Source organism: Carlito syrichta, unplaced genomic scaffold, assembly GCF_000164805.1.
Source record: "Carlito syrichta isolate Samal-C Ts95f unplaced genomic scaffold, Tarsius_syrichta-2.0.1 Scaffold311002, whole genome shotgun sequence".
Classification (NCBI taxonomy): domain Eukaryota; kingdom Metazoa; phylum Chordata; class Mammalia; order Primates; family Tarsiidae; genus Carlito; species Carlito syrichta.
This window is the reverse complement of record NW_007255098.1, coordinates 325,028-351,159: the sequence shown is the minus strand read 5'-3', so window position 1 is coordinate 351,159 and position 26,132 is coordinate 325,028. Positions and strand designations below refer to the sequence as shown.

At 45.8% G+C, this 26,132-nt stretch overlaps 1 protein-coding gene across 1 annotated transcript in view; it reads left to right on the top strand.

Annotated features, from left to right (window-relative positions):
- SDK1 (sidekick cell adhesion molecule 1) overlaps positions 1-26,132 on the top strand; it is a 619,404-nt gene that overhangs the window by 489,508 nt on the left and 103,764 nt on the right. Inside the window, exons 22-26 of the mRNA XM_008068469.1 lie at positions 10,723-10,832; positions 12,587-12,737; positions 13,348-13,585; positions 23,604-23,719; positions 25,679-25,868. Of these exons, the coding sequence (XP_008066660.1) occupies positions 10,723-10,832; positions 12,587-12,737; positions 13,348-13,585; positions 23,604-23,719; positions 25,679-25,868 (805 nt within the window). The remainder of the gene's footprint in view (positions 1-10,722; positions 10,833-12,586; positions 12,738-13,347; positions 13,586-23,603; positions 23,720-25,678; positions 25,869-26,132) is intronic.

Here is a 26,132-nt window from a genome sequence, read left to right as displayed (position 1 = left end):
GGAGCTCTTGCATTGCTTCGTTTGTCACAGAAATGTCCTTCTGTGTTTATTTATTTGTTACGTGGTTACTGTCTTTGTCTTCCCAGGACCACAAGCCTGGTAGGAGCAAGGGCCTTTTCTGTTTAGTCTGGGTGCTCACCTGGGCATCTAGGACAGGGCCTGGGGCGTAGAAGGAAGGTGCCAGGAGAGGCTTGTGAGCAGGTGGACAGGTCATTTCATAAACGCCAAGTGGGACAGAAATTGCCTAGCCTATGGAAGGGGAGAGTTTCCATTCTATGTTTATTTAACTGTCCACCTGAGTCACCTATTACCTCTGAAGGGGGTAAGAAATTTTAGTGTGTTCCGTCTCCTATGGGGTTCATAAGCCAAATTTTTTTTAACTTATCACTTGAAGATCTGGAATTGGGGATTTCTAATCACTAATTATATCTCCTCCTTCCCTCATTATGGATGGATGTTAGGGCTGTTTGTGGCCCCTTTGATAAGTATCTGTCAGCATTTCGATCGTAATTAACCCTGACTGTAGTTGAATTTCTTTTCCATAATAGGAAGAACAAGAGTGACATTATTTCTGAATAGTCTGTCGCGTATGCATAGGAGAGCTGTCATCGGCCCTAATGACTCTCCTTCAATAATAATGTGGTCATCGGGTAAATTTGCCGAGACAAGCTTCATCTTTTATTCTGGTGTAATGTCTCTACCTAAGCATTTAGGTACTGTGGAGACAGGTGACAATGAAATACATACCCAGAAATTTCAGAATGTTTATTGGTTGCCTGATTGTCCATAATAACACCCTTACAATGACTTTTCTCTCTTACTTCTCAACCAGCATAGGAAATCTGTACAAGATGAATGGTTTAAAGTGGTCTTTTAGTTCATTAGTCTATCAGATCCTTTTAGGGCCTATTAGGGGAGTTTTAAAACTACCACAGAAGAAGAAAATACTGCAGCATAAGTGACAACTCAAGTGGGACCAAAGGAAGTGTTTTACTACAAATGTCATTTTCCAGAAATAGAGGTCAATGTATATATAAATCACAACTGTCAAACCAAATTAAATTTTATTAGAGTCATATTTTCCTGTTCTTTTTGAGGGCTGCTCTGTGCTCTAATTCTCTCATCCTAATTCTCTTGTTGGATTTTTAGATTTGCCTATATGTTTCATTTTTCCAGTCATTAGGTTTTATACTTGTTTCATCCATTCATCCATTCACCCTGCAAACATTTATTAAGCTCCTACTGTTTTACAGATTCCATTGTTTCAGGTATTATGCTATATACTAGATTACTGAGGTGAAAACCTTTTACTTTCTCCTTTTAGGTACTCACAGTTTTTGGGTGGGGAAATGTGCAAGGGAGGATTGTGATATAATCTGATGTCTGGCACAGATGTGACTGGTGAGAATTTTATAGTAAAACGTTGCTGAGAGAGTATGGGAAAGTAGGTGAATGTTCAGGGTCATCAAAGGAGACTCCACAGAGAAGGCAAATTTTAAGTTGGGCCCCAAAGGGTAAATGGTATTTTGAGGAGGAAGAGGACATTCCAAGCAGAAAGAATAGAGGAATGAAAGGCTTAGAGTTGGAAAATTGCACAGTACTTGTTTTAAAATGTAGATTTTATTTGTATTCAACAGTTCAAGAGACAATTGCTATTGAAAAGGTAGTTGGTTACTCACAGGTCCCAGTTGGAGGGGTCATGCTGTGCCACACAGGGCCACACAGGGAAGCACTGGGCCAGTCAGGAGGGACAGAGGCGGGGACTGAGGGTAAGAAACTTTATCACGGCTTCTGAGGGAAGAGACAGGGTGAGCAGACTCAGCAGGTTAGGATTGGACAGTATGAGCAATTTCGGCAGGCACTGATGACACTCACCCAGGAGAGCTGATGACAGCTCTCCTATGCATACGCGACAAACTATTCAGAAATAATGTCACCCTTATTCTTCCTATTATGGAAAAGAAATTCAACTACAGTCAGGGTTAATTACAATCGAAATGCTGACAGATACTTATCAAAGGGGCCGCAAACAGCCCTAACATCCATCCATAGTGAGGGAAGGAGGAGATATAATTAGTGATTAGAAATCCCCAATTCCAGATCTTGAAGTAATAAGTTAAAAAAAATTTGGCTTATGAACCCCATAGGAGATGGAACACACTAAAATTTCTTTCCCCCTTCAGAGCTAATTGGTAAATCAGGTAGACAGTTAAATAAACATAGAATGGAAACTCTCCCTTTCCATAGGCTAGGCAATTTCTGTCCCACTTGGCGTTTGTGAGATGACCTGTCTACCTGCACAGGCCTCTCCAGGCACCTTCCTTCTACGCACCAGCCCCTGTCATAAATGCCCAGGTGAGCACCCAGACTAAACAGAAAAGGCCCTTGCTCCTACCAGGCTTGTGGTCCTGAGAGGACAAAGACAGTAACCACGTAACCCCTCCTACTGGGACCTGTGAGTAACAAACTACCTTTTCAACAGTAATTGTCTCAAACTGTTGAATACAAATAAAATCTACATTTTAAAACAAGTACTGTACAATTTTCCAACTCTAAGTCTTTCATTCCTCTATTCTTTCTGCTTGGAATGTCCTCTTCCCCATGAAAATACCATATACCCTTCGGGACCCAACTTAAAATCTGGTTCCTGGCCCTGGGTGACTGGGGAAGGTAGATAGTGGCCCCAAGTATGAAAGCTCACCAAGCAGGTATTTGAAGGTGGGCTCTAGATCAGATGTTTTGTAGATGAGAGGTACCCCCCCCCAGGTGAGTCATTTACTGTCTCCAAGAGTTGGCTAACCCTGGGAAGGGCTTTCCCTCAAGGGTCAACAAGGCCCACACATGCAGCACCAAGTTCAGAAACCAGGGGCCACCGCTAATATACTGGTGGGGAAGGCCAAGGGCCACACAGTGGGTCATGTAGGACGAGACATGATTGGAGACGACCTGAGGGGAAACTGTGGCAGCGTGCAGTCATGAGTGCCCTACGTGGGGCTGACTCATTTCTGTCTACAAACATCCATAAGAAACTGCGGCTGCTGGTCACCAAGCACAGTGCCTTTTGCCAGCGTCCCCAGTCATCTGCTCACCTCATCTCTTTGGGTATTCTGATACCCCTTTGGGGTAACCGTTGTTATCCTTGCTCTATAGACAGGAAGGCTGAGACACTCAGCATCGCCTGGGTGGTGGGCCAGGCTGGGCCTCATGCCACGGCGTGTGTGGCCGTAAAGCTGCTCTGCTCCCGTCACACCCCTTCATGTGTGATGGAGCAGAAGTCCTCACAGGCCTTAAGGAATTTAGAAAAGTTGGCGCGGAATTCCACTGTGTGGCTTAGGGAAGCAGCAACAGCCCTGTTTGTCCTTGAGAAGTGCTGTACCTGATGGGGGAGACAGGACAGACACACTGCATGACAGACATGGAGGAAGCTGGCCAGGAACTGAATGACAGGAGCCGGGAAGGCCAGGAGTGGGGTAGGCTTCAGGGATGAGGGGGAACTGCTTCCAAGACTGCAGGGCAGGCTCCACGCAGTGTCCAGGGCTTCCGGGGCAGGGATAGCGTAGGGTACAGAGATGGCCCCTTCATGGGGGGAGGCTTTATGGAAGAACTGGTTCCCTGAGGGAGGCGTAGGGTGTGGGGGCAGGAATATTTGGGAGGACACATCTGGGGAATGGTGAACAAATTGGCAGAATGTAGGGCGCAAAGGGGAAGCTAAGGCAGGTGTTGTAGACTGAATGTTTGTGTCTGAGTCTTCCGAATGGAGGGACAGGAAAGGCCGCAAGAAGATGGCTGTTGCTAGAGAGAAGAAAGAAGAGACTGGAACCGACTCAGGGGAGGCATAATTTGAGGGGGGAGGGCCAGAGGAGACACGGGACACAGGAGGGAGAGCAGGATAGCCGGGGCCAGAGAAGCTGAGGCGCGGAGGTTAGGATAGGAGGACTGTGGAGAAAACCCAGTTATTCCACAGTCCTTCTGCTTCTGAACAGAGAGAGATTAAAAAGAAAAATCAACCCAGAAATACAGTAGACGGTGGGGAAGGGCTGGGGAGCCCTGTGTTGGGCTGTTTCAAAACAAGAAAGCTCCTCGGGAGCAAAAATAAATCAAGTGCTAAGTAGAGTCCCCCACAGCTCATTAGGTTCTCAGACTCTGGATCTGCTTGGAGAACTGGCCTTTGGGCCTCACCTGGTCTCGAGTCCCTTCCTGGGTGTGCTGTGCCTTTGTCGGAAGCACCCATCTGTCCCTCTGCCCGTGCCCTCCAGCCGCCTCTTCTGGGGAAGCTCCATTTGGCTCAGGTGGGCACAGAAGAGCCCATTCAGAACACAAGGGTACTCGGTGTCTGCGGAAATTGCTAGACGTTCAAGTTTTCCTGCTGACACCAGAGTTTCAGCCGAGCAGGGTGCACTTGGCTTGGCAGCTTTCCATAGAAGGCGTTTTGGAGCGTCTTCGCCCCCCCAGCTCTGGATGTGGGGGAGCTGCCTCCTGCCCTCCCTCCTCCACCCTCCCGTCCCCACACACAGCTGCAGCTGGCTGCTTCCTCTCCACTCGCAGGGTCACCTTTCGGATGGGGTTAATGACTGTCCTCTCAGTGGCCATTGACCCCTGGCCTCTGGGGTGCTGAGCTCATCATGGCCACTGGAGCCTCCTGGGGGGAGCATCCAAGGTCCTGCCCAGCCTGTACGCTTTCCAGGTTTCCTCTAGACTTCCCAGAGGCTGGGCCCGAGGCAGACGCCACGCCCAGCAGACAAACGGGCCCAGCCTTCTGGCCAGCTGGCGCCAAAAGCAGGCCAGACCTGGGAGCAGGCAAGCCGCCGGCCCTCCTGGTAGCATGTGGCAACATCTCCCGTGGCTGCGGCGGATGGCAGCCTGCTCCTAATGGACCTGAAGGACAGCTCCTACCGAGTGGCCTTTGAAACGGGTGGCATTTCTGCTTTTGTAGTAAGTATTGTAAGTGCTGTTTGTTAGGCTGAAAAAAAAAGAAGTAAAAGAAAGCTCTTCAAAATCCCAGCTTCCCCATGGAGCTTTGATTTGTTTCCTCTTTAAAGAATTCTTCTTCCTCTGTGTCTAGAGTGTTGTTAGTGAGCAGCCAGTAACTTCTAGAACACTCTGCCATGATGGCCTTGGGAACTAGTAAGCCAGAAGGGTCCAGCAGGGGTTAAAGAGCTCCTGCCCCTCCCTAAAAAGAATCCTGATCTCTTTAGAAACAATTGTAAACCTTTTACTATAGAAACTTAAGTTTTCCCCCTAGAGGTCTCTAAGTAAAGTTACGTTTTTGCTGATAATTTGCTTTTGGAGCTCTGTGTAAGACAACTCATTTTCAATACTGGTTTTGGAATCATTCACATGCCCATTTGTGTATTCATTCACGTGCTAAACAAACATCCAGTGTAGGCAGGCCCCCACGGAGATGCTGGGGTTCCAGGGATGAGTAAGACCCTATACCTGCCTCAGGAGCGCCCAGACACGGAAGAGTCCACAGGCAGGCGGAAGTGGCAACACAGCACGAAGACCACTCAGAAGTGAAGAAGGGGGATGCACACCCTTATGGAAACACACTCAGCAGGAGTGAGCACACTTTCTCTCAGTGCCGGATAGTAAACACTTGAGGCTTTCCAGGCCAGGTGGTCTCTGTTAACTATGTATGTAGTTCTGCTGTGGAAGCCTGAAGGTGGCCATCAGCAACACACAAACCCATGATTGTGGCCATGTTCCAATAAATCTTTTACAAAACCAGGAAGTGGGCCAGAGTTTGCTGACTGTGGTCCTAGAGACTTGTTTAATAAGTCTGCCTAAGGGTAGGGTCCTCTGTCTTAAGGAATGTAATTGTGTTGGCTTACGGTTTGTTGATTGGGCCCAGACTCTGAAGTTAGATGTCACTTGTGGATGATTGAAATTACAAAGCCAGAGGTAACAGTTATGTTGCACTTATAACCAATTTTAACCCTAACTTATTGATCTTATTTAAGCGTTCTTGCTTTATTGACTCTGCATATTTTGACTCGTATTCTCCTGTGACCCAGTTTTACCATCCTGCTGGTCCCTTCATTAATGAGCAAAGTAAATAGTTTATACACACTGCACATTTGTGTAAGAGTCACGTTTGACAATATGATCAGCACTGGATCAGAAGTACGTAGGAGATGCTATGAAACCTCAGAATTAGGACATCAGATTCTGGCAATCCAGTTGGGACAGTGAGGGGCCAGGGGGGATGTTGACCATGGAGGCTTCCCAAGGGCCCAGATGTCCTCTAGATGCCAAAGGAGTTTGCCAGTTGCATAGAGCAGGGGAGGAAGGAGCAGACAAGTTTCTGAGCGAGGGAAGAGCATGTGCAAGGGGACAGGTGTTGGAGACCACATGATACCTTCAGGTAATGACAAACTGGGCCTGCGGGAAAGTGCAGGCAGAGCCAAATGGAGCCATGTGGTGCCCGCTTGAGGTCACCAATAATTTGGCACCAGTTTTAATCACCTTCTCTCAAAAAGAGAGACCGAGCACTGGATGAGAAGGGCAGGGAAGTTTGACCTTGGCTGCCAGCCTGTCATTTGCCATTGTCCCAATCCTTCGGGCTCTAGTCCTGAAACTGTGGATTATACTCAGCAAAACAAAAGCTCTGCAGTTCATCACATATTCCCTTCTTAGCAGGCAGTGTGATGGCATCTCTGGGAGAACGGCCTCAGGCCTTCAGAACTCTCCAGGGAAACACCTCCATCCCAGAGGTTCTCCCAGGCAGGGAAGGATGAGGTGGAGATTCTGTTCTGCTGGCCCCCTCGTTTCCTAGCAGTATAACCACTTCCCAGTGAGGCCCATGTTATCAGAGGAACTAGATTAGCCTTGCTACCTCTTGCTGCCCTTTTTCCTCGGGCTCCTGCTCTCCCAGTGCCCGTGGATGCCTCTGTCTCACTGGGCAGCATCTCAGGCCTTGCCAATTCTCTTCTGTTCCTCTTGGTCCTATGGGTGGAATGAGCCTTGAATCCCAGACCCTGCGGGAGCCCCTGTGGCCAAGAGCACTCCCTGGTGCTCGGTGCTCGGTGCCCGCAGGGAAGCCCCTGGGCCCCAGATGAACGCCTCTGGGCCAGCACAGCAACCAGACAGACAGAACGGAAGCATGCTGGGCATCGAGGCACATGCAGGAGGGCAAGGAGCACCCTGCAGAGCCCCCACCGCAGGACCTCAGCGTTGCTCCACCTTGTTTATTTCTCCCTTGGGAAGCTCACAACAGGCATCCAGGGTGGGAAGGGTGGGGCTGGAGGGGCAGGCAGGGGAGAGAGGAGTCGCTTTGCAAAGGTGAATCAGTATCCACAACTCTGCCTCGGGGACTTGGAGAATAAATGAAACCCACTGTGTGTCTGTTTCCCCTTCACACATGCACAGATCAGGCAAGGAAACGAAAGGCACACAGAGCAGCCCATGCCACAGAGCCCACGGTGGAGCTGGCTGCCCGGGCCAGGCACCCACGGTGGTCACTGGACACCCTGACTCGAGCTCTTTCCTTAGCATGTAAACATGGGGTTGTGTGAAACATAAAATATCTTGAATCAGCTGGCCTAACTGAAGTCATATCCTTTTCTTCTCTTTTTTCCCTTTTTTAAAAAACCAAAAATAGTGCAGTGTGGCTTAATATCTAGAGGTTTCATTGTACTTAGGTGACCCCCCACCCCAGTCACCTTCAACCCTGAAACCACTAACGCATGTCCTGGGGCCCACATCGAACAGGGCGTCCCTTTCTACTCAGTAAAATTCCACTGGAAAATGTGAAGCTCAGTACTCCCCGCCCCAACACCTGACCCCAGCTGCCCGCCAACCCCTTCTCTTCCCCCAGGTCCCTGCTCAGGCACCCAGGGTCCTCCTCTCTGAAGCTGAGCACATTCTGCATCCTTCGCCTCTCCTCTTTGCGGCTGTGCATGTTTTTCCTTCCCTTAAGGTCCTGTGAGCTGTGCTGAGCTGTGACTAGCATTCTGGGCAACCTCGAGCAAGTCGCTCATTTTCTGGGCCTCAGCTTCCCCGCATGTGACACGGGCTGGGATGATGTCTTCCAGCGCATCAGTCAGCTCGTTCATCCATCAGTTGCTCAGATAAAGTGGAGTGTCTCCTCTCTCCTGGACACCATGTGGGGGCAGGGCTTTCAGGCGGACATTAGCGAGCCTCCCCTCTGAGGTCCTGTGCCCTATGGCTCATCCTGTTTTGCCCGTCAGGGTTGGATGGCCCAGGCCATGCTCAGCGCTGACCAGTCATCTGCTCCTGGGCTCCTTCCCTCTTCACGACACACTGGAAGGAGATAGGCAGCAGCCGTGGGCTCTCTGGGGAGCCTTGGTCCTGTCTGACTCAACAGCCAGTCTAATTAACTCCAGGTTATCCTAGATCCTTCCCTTCTCCAGGATGAGTATTCGGCTTATCCTTAATCTGTCTGCATTTGTCTTGTTTTCTCTGTCTCTGAAGTGAGGATTTGAGGACTTTGGTGGCTACCCCAGCGCTGAGAACTGGCCCACTTTGGTGCAAGGGTACTCTCCCCCTTCCTCCTCCAGCTGTGCAAACTGCACAGTCTTTTCCTAATTACACTGCCCCACTTTCAACTGCCTTGCTGCTTTGCTTACTTCTGAGCTGCTCATTATCACACTGACCTCCGGATCTTTTCTACCAAATGTTTTTGACAGTCATCTTACATTTTATGTTAATGTTTCTTTTTTAATTGAGGAAAAATTTACATAACAAAAAGTTAACAATTTCAAAGTATACAATTCACAAGTCAATCAATTCATGATGTTTTACAACTACCACCTCTATCTTGTTCCAAAATATTTTTGTCACTCCAAAAGGAGGCCTCATACCCAATAGCAGTCACTTCCCATGCCCTCCTTCCCCAGCCCCTGGCAACCACCAATCTGCTTTCTAGCTCTATGGGTTGACCAATACTGGATATTTCATAAAATAGAGTCTTACAATACGTGGACCTTGGGACTTTTGGGTCTGACTTCTTTTGCTCATGTTTTTAGGTTCACCTACGTGGTACCATGTGTCAGAACTTTGTTTCTTTTTATGGCTGAATAATATTTCATTGTGTGGATAGAACTCATCACTGGGCATTAGTCTGGTTTCCACCTTGTGACTGTTGTGAATAGTGCACTATGAATACATGTGCGTGCAGGTATTTGTTAGAGCACCTGTCTTCAGTTCTTCTTGGTGTATACTATGAAAGGGATTTTTGGCTTACATGGCAACTCAATGTTTAACTTTTGGAGGTGCCACCAACTATTTTGGCGTTTCCAACCTGAGTATTTAGAGTGTTATGCTTTGCCTTTAGTGTTCTTTAGGAAGCAAGCCACCAGCACTTGTGCTCACCCAGACTCCTCCTCGTCCTTCACATCCACATCTCCAGTTTACCAAGGTCATTTTGAATTCTCATGCCACCTCCCATAACCTGGCCACCTGCCAACTTGCTTTCCTCTGCAAACTTAATGAGCACGTTGCTTATTCTGTCATTTAAGCCACTTATGAAGTGTTAAATGCTCAGGGCCCTGGACTGATCCCCCTCGACGAGCCTGCTTGGCCCAGCATGCTTCTTGAGCTCGCAGCCTGCCTTCTGTGTGTATCCTCTGGGTCCCCAGAACCACACAGCCACAAAAGGATGGAGAATACCTGTGACGAGAAGACGGAGATCTGGAGTCCAGGGTTCTCCTGCCAGGCACAGGGCTGTGGGTGTCTCCCTTGTTGCTCTCTTGCTGGGATGGCCTGTGTTGCACCAGCAATGCTAAGGGAAGTTCATGGTCAGCTCAGGGCAAGCAGAACTCCATGCCGCAGCGGGCACTCAGATGCCAAGAAAGCACAGGGCAGAGTGAGATGTGTGGCTCGGGGTCAGAGTAGTGTGGTCCCAGATAACGAAAATACTAACTGGGAAGGCCTATGGCATGGCGTTCACAGATGGGGAATAAAATAAGCAAGAGACACACCATAGGCAAAAGAGCAAGGGCTCTGAAGAGGCAGAAGCTGGGCAGCTCAGAAGGCACTCCATGGGGCGGTGCCAGCAGACTTGGAAAGGGCAAACCTCTGTTTGAAGGGAAGGTTCTCCTCTTACCAGCACTGCCCTGAGGAACTTTCTTTTGTCTTAAAGGGACTGGACCTTCCCAGTCTGGCTCCCAGGGCAGAAGCATATTCCTTTCCTGGATAAGGACCTTCCTCATGCTGTGGGCCAGCGGTGGTTTGTCTCTCTGGTGTGAAAATGGGGCCAAAAGGATCAGGATAGGAGTGGGGAGAGACTGAACCCCCGTCAGCAAGTGATGGAAGTGGCTCTGGATACTGTGAGGACACCCAGCATTTACCCACAGCTCCATCGCCACTCACTGTGGGATCCTGGCCGAGTCTTTCTCTCTGGGCCTCTCTTTGAGTCTAATGAGAGGAAGGATGAGATGGTTTTAAAGGGCCTCTCAATCACCAGTGGTCTCCGAGCCCTCAGATGTTCCTTCCCAGAGATTTTGCCCTTCAGGTCCAGCCCTCCTGGGGTCCAATTCTTGACTAAGAACTTTTAACCCACCCAGACTTGAAGGTGGGAATAGTAAGAGCCTGTATCTCTTAAGCACTAGAGGAGAGTGTGCAGGACTCACCCCATCCCCAGGTGTGGGGACACTGTGTGGCTCTTCCTAGGCCACCAGGCACCAGCAGGTACACGAGTTGTATACAGCAGCCTCAGTTTCTGTGGCCTGTGCAGCTGATCTCAGATCTCTCTTTGCATAGGTGGGAGCCATTGGCGATGAGGAGGAATGGATCACCCTCTACGAAGAGGAGAATGAGCCTGATGCCCAGACACTGGAAATTCCAAACCTCACACCCTACACTCACTACAGGTGAGAATGGCAGTGACAAGCCACCGCAGGAGGAGAAGTGAGAAGCATCTCAAGTGGGTGACTTCTGTCATCACTAACAAGGCCCAGTTGTATGTATGTTTTCAAGGAGCAATAACAGTAAATCAAAACCTAAAGAAGTAAGCTAGGTACATAGTGGGTATTATTCCAAGGGAGCTTATACCCAGGTGGTAGACTAGTGATGATCTTTCCACCAATACAAGCCAGCAAAATATCCTGTAGGAATGGCTCACTGTTATATCAGGCATAGTAGCCAAGCCCACAGGCAGTGGAGATGTGGCACTTTTCTTTATAAAACTCTATGACCTCTTGGGACTATTAACATGCTGTGTGCAAACAAAGCAGATGCTAGGAATACCCTTCTGCTCCCCTTCTCAGGGCCCAGGAGCTGCTAGTCTCACTAATCAAGCACTTAACATGCTATTTAACCTTTCGCTTCTTGATCCTGAAACTGATCCAGGCAGTAAATCCTTGGCCTTAACAAAGGGTAGAGTGATCATGAGCTGTTAGCGACATTATAACTTCCCGTAAGATCATTGAAGGAGATGAAATTTCCAGTTATCACCAGATGTTGAGTTTGATAATGTCATTGTCCTGCCAGGACGGATACATTTCATAAGATTGGAGAATGAAAGAATAAGAATTACTAATTCAGGGAGTAAAAGGTGAAATTACATCTTTGTAAAGAATATCTTTTTAGTGCAAGAACAAAGTTAGAACCTAATGAGAGATGCTGTTTGGCTTCCATTCACTTTAACATCCTTCCTAAGATTAGAGCAGACAAATCAAGACACAATACACTGGTTTTTAAAGAAAAACGTTTAGCTTAAAATGAACTGTTGGGATTCAAGACTTACCATGTGAAATTATCTGAAGCTATATAATTATTTCAAAGATCAGAAACTGTAATTAGAGATCAATGTCCCTTGTCTTAAATTCAAATGCATTAAGGGAACCATAATACTAAATGTGTGTGTGTATGTGAGTGTGTGTGTGTGTGTGTGTGTGTGTGTATGTGAGTGTGTGTGTGTGTGTGTGTGTGTGTGTGTGTGTGTGTGTGTGTACGTTTGGGATTTTTTCTTGTATGTTAATTCAATTCAGATAATTATATATATTAATAAAGAAGAGATAGAACTGAAAGTATCACCATATACTTTAAAGAGCAACTGACTCCACCCTCATTTTATAGTTAAACAAATGAAGATGAGTGTGATTTGCCAAAGGTTTCACAGTTACTATCTGATTGGAAATCCTGGGTGTGGATTCTGAGGCCATGACTCTTCTCCTGAACCAACAGAAAATGAGTTGCAGGGGTGCCCTTGGTCATCAACAGGGCTAGACTTTCAAAACTATGTCATTTGGCAGCAACATTCTGACACTCCAATTCTGTTGAATAGCGACTTAAACTTTAATCCCCTGATGTTACCCCAAACTTGAATCAGCTGATGACATAGATTTTTGGTCATCTAACCTACCCAATTATATTTCATTTGGGAACTTAAAATTGTTGAGTTGCAGTACATTTACTGTTCTTTGAAGGCTTTTAGGATAAAAGACTATACATGCAATTTACACTTTTAATGAAATCAGGTAGGAAGAGGGTGTCCTCCAGCAATGGTACAAGTAGACACGGATCTGAGCCATTCTCTGAGGCACAGTCAGGGGTTTTTGTGGTTTTGTTTTTTCTTTATAACTTTTTGCTATAGAATAATTCTTACCAATGGTTTTACCTTTAGATTTCGAATGAAACAAGTGAACATTGTTGGTCCGAGCCCCTACAGTCAGTCTTCCCGGGTTATCCAGACCCTGCAGGCCCCGCCTGATGTGTCTCCAACCAGCATCACTGTCCGAACTGCCAGTGAGACCAGCCTGCGGCTCCGCTGGGTGGTGAGTGGGATGAGAAGGGGAGGCCAGAGTGACAGGAGTCCCTAGGTGGCCGCGGCAGACTCATGAATCCAGAGCTTAGGAGTTTCTTAGTTACACCTTTGTCCTAGCCAAAACTAATCTCATCATTAAACCCACAAGTATTACATTTTACAATTAGTGCTGGATCTCAGACCAGCCCAGGATGTCTGATTAATTAGTAGCATTATTCACTCTCTCCTTGGAACGGAGGAGTATTCCTTGGAGGAAGAGAGCTGGTGGTATTACATGCTGGACCTGTAAGTCCTTAAGCTAGGTCCATATAGAACCAATACTCAGTATTTGTAGGAGAGCCAGCCTGATATTTAATCAGAATATTTCCCCATGAAATTAAGCCAAAATGTATTAAAAATAAACTGTATCCAGCCAAAGTTTAATTTGATTAACAGAGAAAAGTTTCATTTGATTAACAGAGAAAAGTTTCAGGGAAAAATAGAGTAGAAGTTTCTAAGAATAGTCTTTCAAGAAAGCATCTTCCATGGAACTGACCTTATAAGACAGGTCCGTCCTTTGAGACATCTGAAGATGACAGTTCTGAGATGTCAGTTCATCTTGGACCCTTGTTCACTTCCAGCCCCTGCCTGATTCCCAGTACAACGGGAACCCCGAGTCCGTGGGCTACAGGATTAAGTATTGGCGCTCAGACCTCCAGTCCTCAGTGCTGGCCCAAGTCGTCAGCGACCGGCTGGAGAGGGAATTCACCATCGAGGAGCTGGAGGAATGGACGGAGTACGAGCTGCAAATGCAGGCCTTCAATGCCGTGGGGGCTGGGCCGTGGAGCGAGGTGGTACGGGGCCGGACACGAGAGTCAGGTGAGACCAGGGTGATTCCAGACTTGGCCCTCCACACATCTCATTGGAGATGGGGCTTGGTGACCCCAGTTTCCAAATACCAGGTTGATGGCTTCTCGTTGGTCCTTCTTATGTCAGTTGGCACTTTCCTAACCCAGTGGTTAGGCCAACCTCGGCAGGAATTTCAGGGAAACTTTGGCTCATTAGGGCCCCAAACTATTGATTTGAAGTTGATGATGACTTCTCCCAGAGGTTGCACTGACATTATTATTTCTTAAATTAGGGATAATTTTCACAATCAATGATGAAAAGCAAGAGTATGTAAAGATCCTGTGGGGAATCTTTAAAATACGAAGTGTTCAGGGCCTCCTCTTCACAAATTAATATGAGTAGAGTGTTAAGTAGTTTAGCTTGTGATAACAAACAGGCCTCCCAAAGTTAAATTGCTTTAACACAGTGGAAGTTTATTCCTCATTCGTCTCACTCATATTGTAGTCTAAAGTGGATGTTCCTGTTTGGTGGGTGGCTCTCTTCCACAAAGTGATTCAAGGACCCAGGGCCTGTTGGCGTGGCTGGAGGTGGCTTTGGGAGGTGCCATCCTCAGGACAGAGGAGTTTAAGAGAGAAGATAGAAGGACACCTATGAGCCCCATGGCTTCCAGCACTGTCCTGCCTGCTCCCAAGAAGAAGAGAAGCACAGGAGACCTGGGAGGCAATGCCAAGATGGGCAGCACAGCCAGATGAGGAAGCAGAGCAGCCTTGAGCAATAAGGAAAGGAAAATCCTTAGAGCCCTGGTGGGCAGCCCTGGCCCCTCAGTTTCTCCTAGTACTCATCTGTTCATGCCAACTGGGTGCTACATGTACTGCATGGGTGCAGGTGTCAAGAAACGCTGCCCCTCAGCCCGCACGTCTGCACCCCAGGAATGGGCTCAGCAGCACATAGCATGCTGAGGGCACCCACATGTGTCCAGTGCATCAGCAGATGCCGTCTGCTCTGTGGGCTACACATGGAAGGGCATAGGAAACACCCAGTAAAGGCTTCTCTTCTCACCCTCCTTTGCTCATTCCCCAGCTCCCACCAGTGATAGACCCCAGATGTGTCTGAACCTGTCACTGCCATAGTAAGTTATTGTAATGCGCAGATAGGTTACATTGCACGTAAGGCTCCTAGGATTTACCTTGATTTTCATCCACTTGCAGTCACAGACTCCAAGGAAAAGTTCTAACACAGGTTTGTGACTATTTCTTCCTAACCTTCTTCTGGGAGGGAGGTTAGGAGGGCAGATTGGAGAACTCTTAAGCAATAACAGGAGATATAGAATCATTGTCATGTGGGACTGCTCTTAGTGCATGGCATGAACCCTGGAACTCACTAATGAGAACCCTGAAGAGCAGGCCCAGTGACAACCATCAAGCTTCTGAGAGGACAGTTTTTAAAGAGGGATTTTCCAGAGCAGCCAGGGCTGTACTACATCTTCTCCAGCTTTTTTTTTTTTCCAGACTGTAAATATTATTATGTGAGAAAGGAAAGGTTGGGACACACTGGTACCTGGCTTGTGAGTGTGATTACATGAACTTTAAAAACTTCTAGTATCAGCTGGGCTCCGTGGCTCAGCCTGTAATCCCGCGCCTTGGGAGGCTGAGGTGAGTAGATTGCCTGAGCCCGCAGGTTCGAGACCCACCTGGGCAACTTGGCGAGACCTCATCTCTACAATAAATAAAAAAATCAGCCGGGCATGGTAGCGCATGCCTGTAATTCCGGCTACTCAGAAGGCTGAGGCGGAAGGATCACCGGAGCCCAGCAGGTCAAGGCTGCAGTGGCCAGGAACGGCCACTGCACTCCAGTCTGGGCGACAGATTGAGACTCCAAAAAAAAAAAAAAAAAGCTCTAGTATCTTCAACATCTGAACCTTTGTAACAAAGAAGAGAACTTGAGAAACTCTAAGGGACAAACAGTTCTAAATCCAGTAATAGGCAGGACAATAAAATATTTTTTAGAAAGCAAAACTTATGCAATAACCAACTGTAAAATTGTGGATACTATAGGGAAACCCCAAGATGTCAGAGGCATAAAAGGAGCTGAAAAATATTCCACAGTAAATGCTGAGTTAGTGCCACAGTGGCCCGGGTTAGGACTAGATCTATCCTGGTAGTTTTGGGACTTAAAATTTGACAGCCATGAAGGAACAGGAGAGTCGGCCTTGAATCTACAGAAGTTGGGAGCCAGGATCTCAACTTCTGCATGAATGCAAGGCTCTTGGAGGCTATGCCCTCTTCTGTATGAGAGAACAAAAATATCTGCCCATAGAAGTTTGTGTCCACCAGGATTCTGAATGGGGAAGAAAAGTAACTATGAGTATGAGTCTTGTGCCTGAGTCAGATTTGGGTTTTGAAATTACATTATACAAATGACCCCAGAAACTCCTAGCAGAGACATTGATGTAAAATTTGGTTCCAGAAACCAAAAGCACAAGCAACTAAAGGAAAAGGAGATGAATTGGACCTCATCAGAATGCAAACTTTTATGCTTCAAAGGATATCATAAATAAATGAAAAACTCCCAAATGGAAGAAAATATTTGCAAATTATGTATTTCACAATCACAAGGGACTTGTGTCTAGAATATATGAAGACCTCTTACATCTTTACAACAAAAAGACAAATGATCCAATTAAAACTGGGCAAAGAATCTGAATAGACATTTCTCCAAAGGAAATACACAAATGGTCAATAAGCACATGAAAATATGCTCAACATCACTAGCCATTAGGGAAATGCAAATCAAGACCATAATGAGATATCACTTCACACCCCTAAGATGGCTAAAATTAAAAAAAAAAAGATGGACGATAACAAGTATTGGTGAAGAGAGAGAAATTGGGACCCTTTGCTGGTGGGAATGTAAAATGATGCAGCAACTTTGGAAAACAGTTGGCATTCCTCAAAAGGTGAAACATAGAGTTACTATGTAATAGAGCAGTAACTTAAGAGAATGAAAAACATATGTCTACACAAAACGTATACATGAATGTTCAGAGCAGCATTATTCATAATAGCCAAAAAGTGGAAACAACCCAGATGTCCATTGGTTGACGAATGCATAAATAAAATGTGGTGTATCCATGCAATGAATGATTCAGCAATAAAAAGGAATGGAATTCTGATACATGCTAAAATGTGGAAGATCCTTGAAAACATTATGCTAAGTAAAAGAAACCAGATACAAAAAACCACATATTGAACAATTCCATTTATATGAAATGTCTAGAATGGGCAAGTCCATAGAGACAGAAAGTATATTGATGGTTGCCGAGGCTTGGGTAGAGAGTTTGAGAGGAATGGGGTGTGATTGGTCATGGGACAGGCTTCTTTTGGAGTAATGAAATATTCTAAAGTTCGTTGTCATTGATGGTTGTACAACTCTGAATTGTATACTTTAGAGGAATTGTATGATATATAAATTATATCACAACAAAGCTGTTTTCTTTAAAAAAAAAAAGCTCAACCTTCCCTGGATTAATTTTATACAGATAACATGTTATTAAAATAAGTATGGTTCATAATTGTATACTTTGCATGTGGTTGGAAGGCCTTGAAGATTATCCTTACTACCTGTAATATCTTCTTACCCTCAGATAAAATCAACTCCATTTGAAATGATTACATATTATACCCCAATAAAGGATTTTACTCTCCTCCCAAAACAAAACAAAATTTTAAAAAATACCACAAATCAAAAGAAATATTGTTTCAGGCCGGACTTTCTGGACAACCAAAATAATAAAAAATGACTCTTATTATTATTGCCCGAGTCAAACTATCTCAAATAAAAACAAAGCCCCTTTAGAAGTGAATCTCAATTATCAAACAATCAAGGCAGTAAACTGCCATTAGTAAAAATGAGCAGTTTAAAAAAAGAGAGCACCCTGATTGCATTAAAATATATACTAGTCTGAAAGATATTATATAATAATACATTTAAAATTATTAAAGTCTTAGTAAAATAAAGCATTAAAACTTTAAGATTAAGATACCATTTTTTTAAAGCAACCCCTTTTTTTTTTTTTTTAAGAACCATATAGGACACAGTCATTGAGAATAAAACTCTCTGGTTAAACTAAAAAAGTAGTTTAAACACTGCCAAAAAGAGAATTAGTAAACTAAAAACTAGAGCTGAGTAAATAACTCAAAATACAGCACAAAGACATATGATTGGAAATTCGGCAGAGCAATTAAAAGACATGAAGAATGAGAAGATCTAACAAAAGTATAATAGCACTCAGAGGGAATGAGGGAGACCATGAGGGCAAGGAAATAGAGATCATGGCAGAAGCACAAATCCTGAGCAGAATAAATCCACACCAAAATGCATTCAGTATGACTGCAAAATACAAAGCCAAAGAGAAAACCTTAAAAATAGTTGGAGTGAAAGGCAGACAACCCATGAAGCTAAAACAGTTTGACTGAGGTGACTATTTAAGAACAATAGAAGCCAGAAGATAATAGAATAATGATCTTGAAGGAGCTAACTATCAACTTCAAATTTTACTCCCAACTAAGCTAATTTTCAAGGATTTTATTCAGAAAACAACAAACTAAATGTTATATAAAAAGGAAGAAAATATAATCAAAATGGAGATATTGTTTTGGTAATTTTTCAAAGAACTCTCTTTAAAAACAAAGTGGAAGCAAAATGAAAAAATTGCTTAATTGAGACTCTGTTTTCGTACACAACTTTCCAGTTGTTGAAAACCTATGATTACAGTAGTCAAGAGAATGCAGAGGATAATACTTTATATGTAAACTCACTCCAGGTTTTTTTCTTCTGATATGTTCTCTTAAATCTGTGCCATCTCTGAGGAGACTTTCTTGAGCAATGTTGTTTATTTTTGTGGGGACTGCTATGTTTTAATTAACATTAGGATATAGTTTTTGTCTCAAAAGAAGCATAATGGATTTATCTCTGTCCTAGCTGATTGTATCATGTATAGCTAGAGGGGAATTATGTATGTGCCATCGATTAACTGCATGGATTTCAGTATTGTTATGTTCATAGTTAACTTGTTAAGGGTTTTCATCAAAAGTAAGCATTGTTCTTGCAACTGGAGCTTTGCTTTGTCAGTTGTCACATTCTTCTTTTGAGAGTCATAGCCTTATGGAAAATTAATTTTTTGTTTTCCATTGAATTTCTGTTCAATTAGAAATGTTGGTGCAACATCGCTCTCTGGGAAGAAGAGAAGAGTTTTGGTTCAAGTATTTTCATCACACATTGAATAATTGGGTTATTGATCTTCATTTCAAGATGTGGGTGAATCAGATTTTGAACCTTTTTAATGCTGTCCTAATGGGCTCCTAGGGACCCCTCTTGAGCTGATCTCTCCTCTGGTAGGTACTGGTTCTCAGTGCCGCTCCCCGCTCCGCCACCTGGGGATCCCAGATGTCCCCTCAATGTTGCTGGTCCTGTAGGACTTCAGTTCCTCCATCTCGTGTTTAGCTGTTTTGAATGAAGCTTTCAGAACCCCTTCTATGGGAATCTCCCACCTTGGACAGGCAAGGCCCTCCCAGGTGCAGCAGTTTTGACTTCCTGCCTTCCCTGGTCCTTCCGACGGCCATATTTACCCTCCCCAGCAGAGGACTCGGTTTTGCCAGGCACTGCTCAGCCTTGTGAGGTGGAGGGAGAGGTGGGAGGATGATGGGAGGAGAGGGAGAGGCTGAGTGTTGGGGTGCAACCAGTGGGGAGGCAGAGAGACTGGGGAGAGAACTAGGGACATGCTGACCCATGTCTGAAATAAAAGTCTCCCCTCGGTGAAGAGAGTGGCTCCTTGGTGCCTAAGAATGGCCCAACGTACAGGAACATGGAAAACCAGTGCAGTTGCTAGACACTTGGAGCCACATTTAAACGAAGTGTACAGTATTGAAGTATGGTTTAACAGACTCCATGACATCTCATGATATATGATAATATATTATAAGGATAAATGAGGCCTTGAAAAACAAAAGAGACCACATGAGGAGTAGCAGTGAACTGTGTAGTGAGAACTTCTGTAGAGGAGAGAGAACAAATGCAGGAGAAAATAAGCATTTTGAATGGTTTTGTTGTTGTTGTTGTTTTTTAGTTGAAATCTCACCCTGTCACCCAGACTGGAGTGCAGTGGCACACTCCCGGCCACCGCAGCCTCGACCTGCTGGGCTCCGGCGATCCTTCTGCTCAACCTTCCAAGTAGCTGGAACTACAGGCGTGCGCTACCACACCCGGCTCATTTTTTGGTTTATTGTAGAGATGAGGTCTCGCCAAGTTGCCCAGGCGGGTCTCGAACCCGCAGGCTCAGGCAATCCACTCATCTTGGCCTCCTAAAGTGCAGGATTACAGGCTGAGCGACCGAGCCCGGCCGGTTTTGTTTTTAATGAAAGGAGAATTTCTAAGAACTTTTCAAAGCATAAGATGTCAGTTAGGAAAAGGTTTTGATTCTACCTCAAAATAGATGATGGATAAGATTTTTTCTTTTTCAAATCTTAAACTTTGCCACTAAATGGCAGACTTTGTCCTGGTAGAATTTGAATTAGCTGAAATTTTCATCCTGAACTCTGCCATTTTCTCTCTGTTAACAGCATGGCCTGGCTGTCTCCTTGTGAGAAGTTCAGCTGTGTTCAAAGCGTTGTGTCTGAGGGTGTTACAATCACCAGGCTGCTCTTGTTCTTTGGGGACATGGAGGGCCCTCTAGTAAATGGATGCACGAATTACCACATCTTAGAAAATCAGCTATTATTTGTAGGTCTATAGTGAGAATTGGGCACTTACAGTTTCAAAGAGTGACCCACAGGAAGCAGTTAAGGATTAGAGAGGCGGACCAGTTATGTTACCATGACAGTGGGCTCTCTTTTTACAGGCAGGGCAGAGTTTCTAGAACATAGCACTAGTGTCTTAGGCATACAGTATGTCTGCTGTTCTCATCTTATTCTAAATAAAGTCAGATAAACTGTAGGTTTACATTTTCTTTTCATGATAGTAACTCCTTTAGTTGATTCAAGGTACCAGTTTATCACTCTTGTTGTTTATAAAATGAGCATCTGTGTCAGCCTTTTGCTGGTAACAGCATGGTGGCCTTCACAATGCCCCCATGGGTCGCCCTGCAGGCCCAGGAAGCAGGAGTGGGCAATGTGGGTGTCACTGGGAAAACACTGAGGACACAGGCCAGGCATCTGTGACAAGCATTCTTCCTTTTTAGAGAACTGAGCAAACTTAAAATTACAAAATATTCCTTTTCGGTGACATGTATATGCCCAAATACATAGATATTATTTCATCGAAGAACTAAGTAACTGAATGAATGACTCGCAACTGATATATTTGGGGAAAAAGTTTATCCACTAGATTTGGCTGACTGATGTTATCCGCCTCCAAAAATGTAAGCACGGTCACTGTGGTTTTATAGTAATGGCACAAAATGGGTGACTTTTCTGTTTCTTGGACACATGCATGGCAGCCCATCTGATACCCATGTGGGGAAATGCTCACCTGGAGGGAAGGGGAGAGACAGGTGCTGCCTCCTGGGGCTGTCAAGGTGAAAGCGCCCCTTCTTAGGGGCGAACTGAGGTCTTTGCTCTTTAGGACCCCCTCCATGACGGCTCCTCCGAAGAGATCCCACAGGGCATGGTGAGGGGACCCCAACACCCAGGCTCAGCATTTCCTCGGAGGCTGGCCCTGTTGGGGCTATCTTTTTCTCTCCCTCATCCCTCTTCTACAGAAGCTCTTGTTGGGGTAGTAACCTGTCCAGCTTGCCAAGTCATGTAACAGCAGCTTCTCTAGGACTTATGAATCCTGGCATCTTGTCTTAACAACTGTGTTAGTGTCTTAACAGAACACCCCAAACTGGGTGGCTTAAATGACATAAGTTTATTTTCTCACAGTTCTGGAGGCTGTAATCTGAGATTAAGGTGTCGGCAGGGTCACACTCCCTCTGACGGTGCTCAGGAGGCGTCTGTCCCAGGCCTGTCTCCAGGTGGCTTTGTGGCTGTGGTAGCACACACTTTCCGTGTGTGTGTGTGTGTGTGTGTGTGTCTCCGTCTCCCAATTTCTCCTTCTTATAAAGACACTAGTCATGTTGGATTCGGTGTCCACCATACTCCAGTGTGATCTCATCCTAACTAGTTACATCTGCAACTAGTCTCTAAATAAGGTCATGTTCTGAGGTACCTGAGGCTAGGACTCCAAAGTAGGAATTCAGGGAGCACACAAGTCAACCTGTAACAAAGACCAAAGAACTTTGGTGTAGACAATCTAGCAACCCAATGTTGGAGACAGCATGATTGTGTAAACCCATGATTCTTTCTACTATCAGACTAACAGAGCTTCCCTCCCAGCCTCTTTGCAACAAGGAGGCACCCCACACGTCTGAGTGAATGGAGAGTGGATGGATGAACGGATGGATGGATGGATGAGTGGGTCTGTGAAAGAGAGCACAAAAACCTCCAGAAGGGTGCCTTCTGCTGAGGTGCTTGTGTGTGCCCTGCTGTTCTCGGGGCTCTCACAGGATTACAAAGGAGAAAGCAAACCTTCGTGTGTCACCACCACACCCCGCACTTCTCACACCCCACACTCCATGGGGTAGGAGTGGTTATGGTGTCATCATTTAACTTTCTTCAGAACAAACAGCTATCGATCACCCGCTGTGATGCATCGATCACCCGATGTGATGCATCGATCACCATGTGCCAGCACCAGGAGTGGGGAGAGAAAGGACAGACTCTAAGGACCAAAGCTGGGTGGGGCTCAGGCCTTCACAGACGGGAAAGCCAGGCACAGGGGTCGGAGCAGCATCCCAGGTCACACACTGAGTTTGGTCTTCCCCCATCGCCCCTGAGCCCCTCACTTCCCTGGACAACCTCAAGACCCCAAGAATTCAAACGGTGATTTTGCCACCCAGTAGCCACCTCCCAGATCTTCCGCTCCTTCATCTGCAGGGTGCTCCCAAGGTTAAGTCAGGCAACATGTTGTAGTCCTAACTGCATACCACACACACCATGAAATGTGAGCTTGAAGCGTTTCACCTTCTTTCAACCACAGAGGTCCCAGAGCATGGCATGATCTTTAGGCCCAGCTGAGAGCACCTCCTCTTGCCTGTTTATAAGCAATGCCTCCTATGTGTTTGCATGAGGCTGGCCCAGATCCATCTTTTCCTGTCTGAATGGTGTTTGAAGTTTAATGGGTCCTCAAGAAAATTGGCAAAGCAAACGAAGATGATCTAGACTATAAAGCCCTGTTTTTAAAGTTCCACTGTTGTCTTTAGCCACACTATATCATCTGAATCATGACAAACATATCAAGACAAATTAGTTCAGTGACAAGATAAACAGAGGCGAGATTGCATGAAACTAAGAAAATTCCCTTATGTGCACATGGGTCAAGAACTGTCTGGCCTCCGCAGGCCTACCTACTGTCAAAAAGCATTCACTGAAATGGAATATAATGTAATTTTCTCAAACTTTAGTTTTCTCATCGGTAGGAAGCGGGTAATGATACCTACCTCACTGGATCATCATGGGGATTAAATGCAATTATGTATATGAAGACAGCTAGTGCAGAGAAAGCCACACGATAAGCACTTAGCAGACCTACTCCCCGCCTTCTTTTGTGTAAATCCTGACATCCTTCCTCTCTCCAGTCTCTTAGTTGCCCTCACAGAGTACCCTCTTAGAGATGTCAGTGAACTGGTATCTGTCTGAAAGTGAGGATTTCCCATTTGAGATAAAAGTCTGCAGTTTCCACAAGTTAATACAGAAAACAGACTAAACCTATTTTCTTGCTGGGTGGACTCAGGTAAAATTGAGCCCCTAAATACCCAGGATTTATGGAATTTGTCGCTAATATTAAAGAGATTTACATATCTGTTCTCCTCCTGCAGGTTTAACCTGATCACCACAAAATGCTCAGAATACATTGCTGTTTCAAGGACAACTTGGTTATTTGTGTGAAAATTGGACTTTTATTTGTCGAAGCCTGTAGACTTTTGATGCCAATCTATTTAACTCATTCTCTGCAGTTCCTTCAGCTGCCCCTGAAAATGTGTCTGCTGAGGCTGTCAGCTCGACCCAGATTTTGCTGACATGGGCTTCTGTGCCGGAACAGGACCAGAATGGGCTCATTCTGGGCTACAAGGTATGTGTTGAAGTGACCTGTCTTTGCTTAAGGAGCTGGCTGCAGAGATGCTACCACATGTCATTACCCCAAAGCAGTGCACTCATATTCTCCTCCTACAGATCTACAGCACCAACTGATTTCCTGAATTTTATATCAGTTGTCTTGTCTAAGCCTCATTGCAGTCTGGGAACTAGGCATTGGCATAACCACTTAAGAAATGCCAAAACAAGACATCCGCAGGACAGTGAACTAGGAGTGGAACTGACTGCCCAGCTTGTCCTCTGGCTCTGGCCCTCGCTGTCTGGGTGCAGTGGGCCAGTTACTTAGACCCTGTGCCTCTGTTTCCTTGCCTAAAATGGGAATAGTAGTTACTTCACAAGGTTAACTGAGAATTAAGTGAGTTATTATGTGGTGCAGCCTGCTCGTGTTCAGTGCTAAGGATGGACAGATGTATGCATGCTTCTATGGGTCATCACCACCTGGGGCTGTCCTAGCGGTGGCATCAGCTGTGAGGGTTCAGTCTGTCCCAGCTTCTCTGGGGAGCCATTTCTGGGTTCCATCTACCCCAACCCTGGAAGAACCCCTTCTGCTCCTTGTTTCATCACTCAGGGTGACAAGCACCGCCTCCCAAGCAGGGGGATTCGCTTTTCTGGGATTGACCAGCAAGGCTGTCTTGTCATAGATGCTGCTCAGTGGATCGTGAACGTGTCTCCTCTGCCTTTTTCATCCTTCTTTGTTCCCCCTACCTGTTCTCACATGTCTTTCCCTTCCCTGGCATTCTAAGCATTCTCTACCAGCTTGTGACATGTGGCAATCCTTTAAAGTGAGTTCGTGACCAGAACACCACACCACAGTCCTGGAGAACATGCTTCTGCAGTCTTTTTATATATATAAAAAAAGTTTTAACATTTTTATTTTTTATATATATTTTTATTTTAAAATTGTGGGGTTCAGTTAAGGGTTAGGTATACAAATATTCATTGTGCAGGTACCCTTGTTGATGAGGTATGCCCCACTTTCCCCAGACAGATATTGACTACCATTAATCCCACCTCCCTTCCCCTCCCTGCCCGCCCCCCATAGTTTCCTGCCACTGTCAATCCTTTTCTTATAGTATTACGGTAGTTGTTCAAGGTCCACTTATAAGTGAGAATATGTTATACTCAGATCTTTGTTTCTGTGAGAGGTCACTCAGTATTATAAATGCTAATTCCATCCAGGTTGCTGCGAAATTCGTGATTTTGTTCTTTAACCGACCTTCCATATGACCCCACAATCCCCCTACTGGGAATATACCCTGAAGAACTCAATTCACTCTATAAAAAAGATACCTGCACATGTATGTTTATCTCAGCATTGTTCACAATAGCTTCTGCAGTCTTTATAAACTCCTTCCTGATGACTCTGTTCTCTGTGGCCTCCTAGGTTCCTGGTCTTTGGGAGCAGTTCAGAGAAGGGACTGTTGAGTGAGGATTTAGGGCCTGGAGGCTCTGGAGGAAGCATCTCAGGGTGACTGGGCCTGCAGCTTGGGCAGCTCCTGATGGCCCAAGGAGGCTGGAGCTTCTAGTCCATGTGACAACAGCAGGTCTTCTGGGGCATTTTCTACAAAGCTGGGAAGCTGAGTAAGCTGCTGGCTCCTTTTGCAGGAAGCAGAATGTCCCCTCTGTGTTCATAATTGAGTCTTTGTGTTACTGGATATGGTTGGCATGGCTGCAGTTGGTCCTCAGTTCTTGAAAATTGTGAACAGGCAGCCAGCTTGCCAAGCCCTGGGCTGGTGCTAACTCAAGCTCCCTTCTACTCTGGAGCGCAGTCGCTTCATCACCAAATGCCACATGTAGAAATTAGATCCACATGCCTTCAACACAGCTGTCCTCGGGGAGAAGACACAGCTGGTTGGCCCTTGATTTACAGCGGTGGCTTCACGAGGTCCCCACAGACACCCTGCCCCGTCATAACCACTGTGTGTCAATGCTTCAGATTCTATACCGGGCCAAAGATCTGGATCCAGAGCCCAGAAGCCACATCGTGCGAGGGAACCACACGCTGTCTGCGCTGCTGGCAGGCCTGCGCAAGTTCGTGCTCTACGAGCTCCAGGTGCTGGCATTCACTCGCATCGGGAATGGAGTCCCCAGCTCCCCCCTCATCCTCGAGCGCACCAAGGATGATGGTACGTTTACGGTTGGCACCTTCGTGTCTCTCTGGCTCCCATGTTTGCTTTTCCAATCCAGACAATTTGGATTGTTGTCATTGTTAGGTTAATTTTCAAGCTACTTTTTTTTCAGTTGGGGGAAACGAAACAAAATTGTTTTTCAGTCACTGAGTGTTTATATGGCCAATTTCAGCCTGGAGTGAATTTTTACAGCCTAATTATGATCCTATGCAGAATTTCCATCATAACTCTGCCATGGGCAGTGCGGGGAGAGGCAGTAAA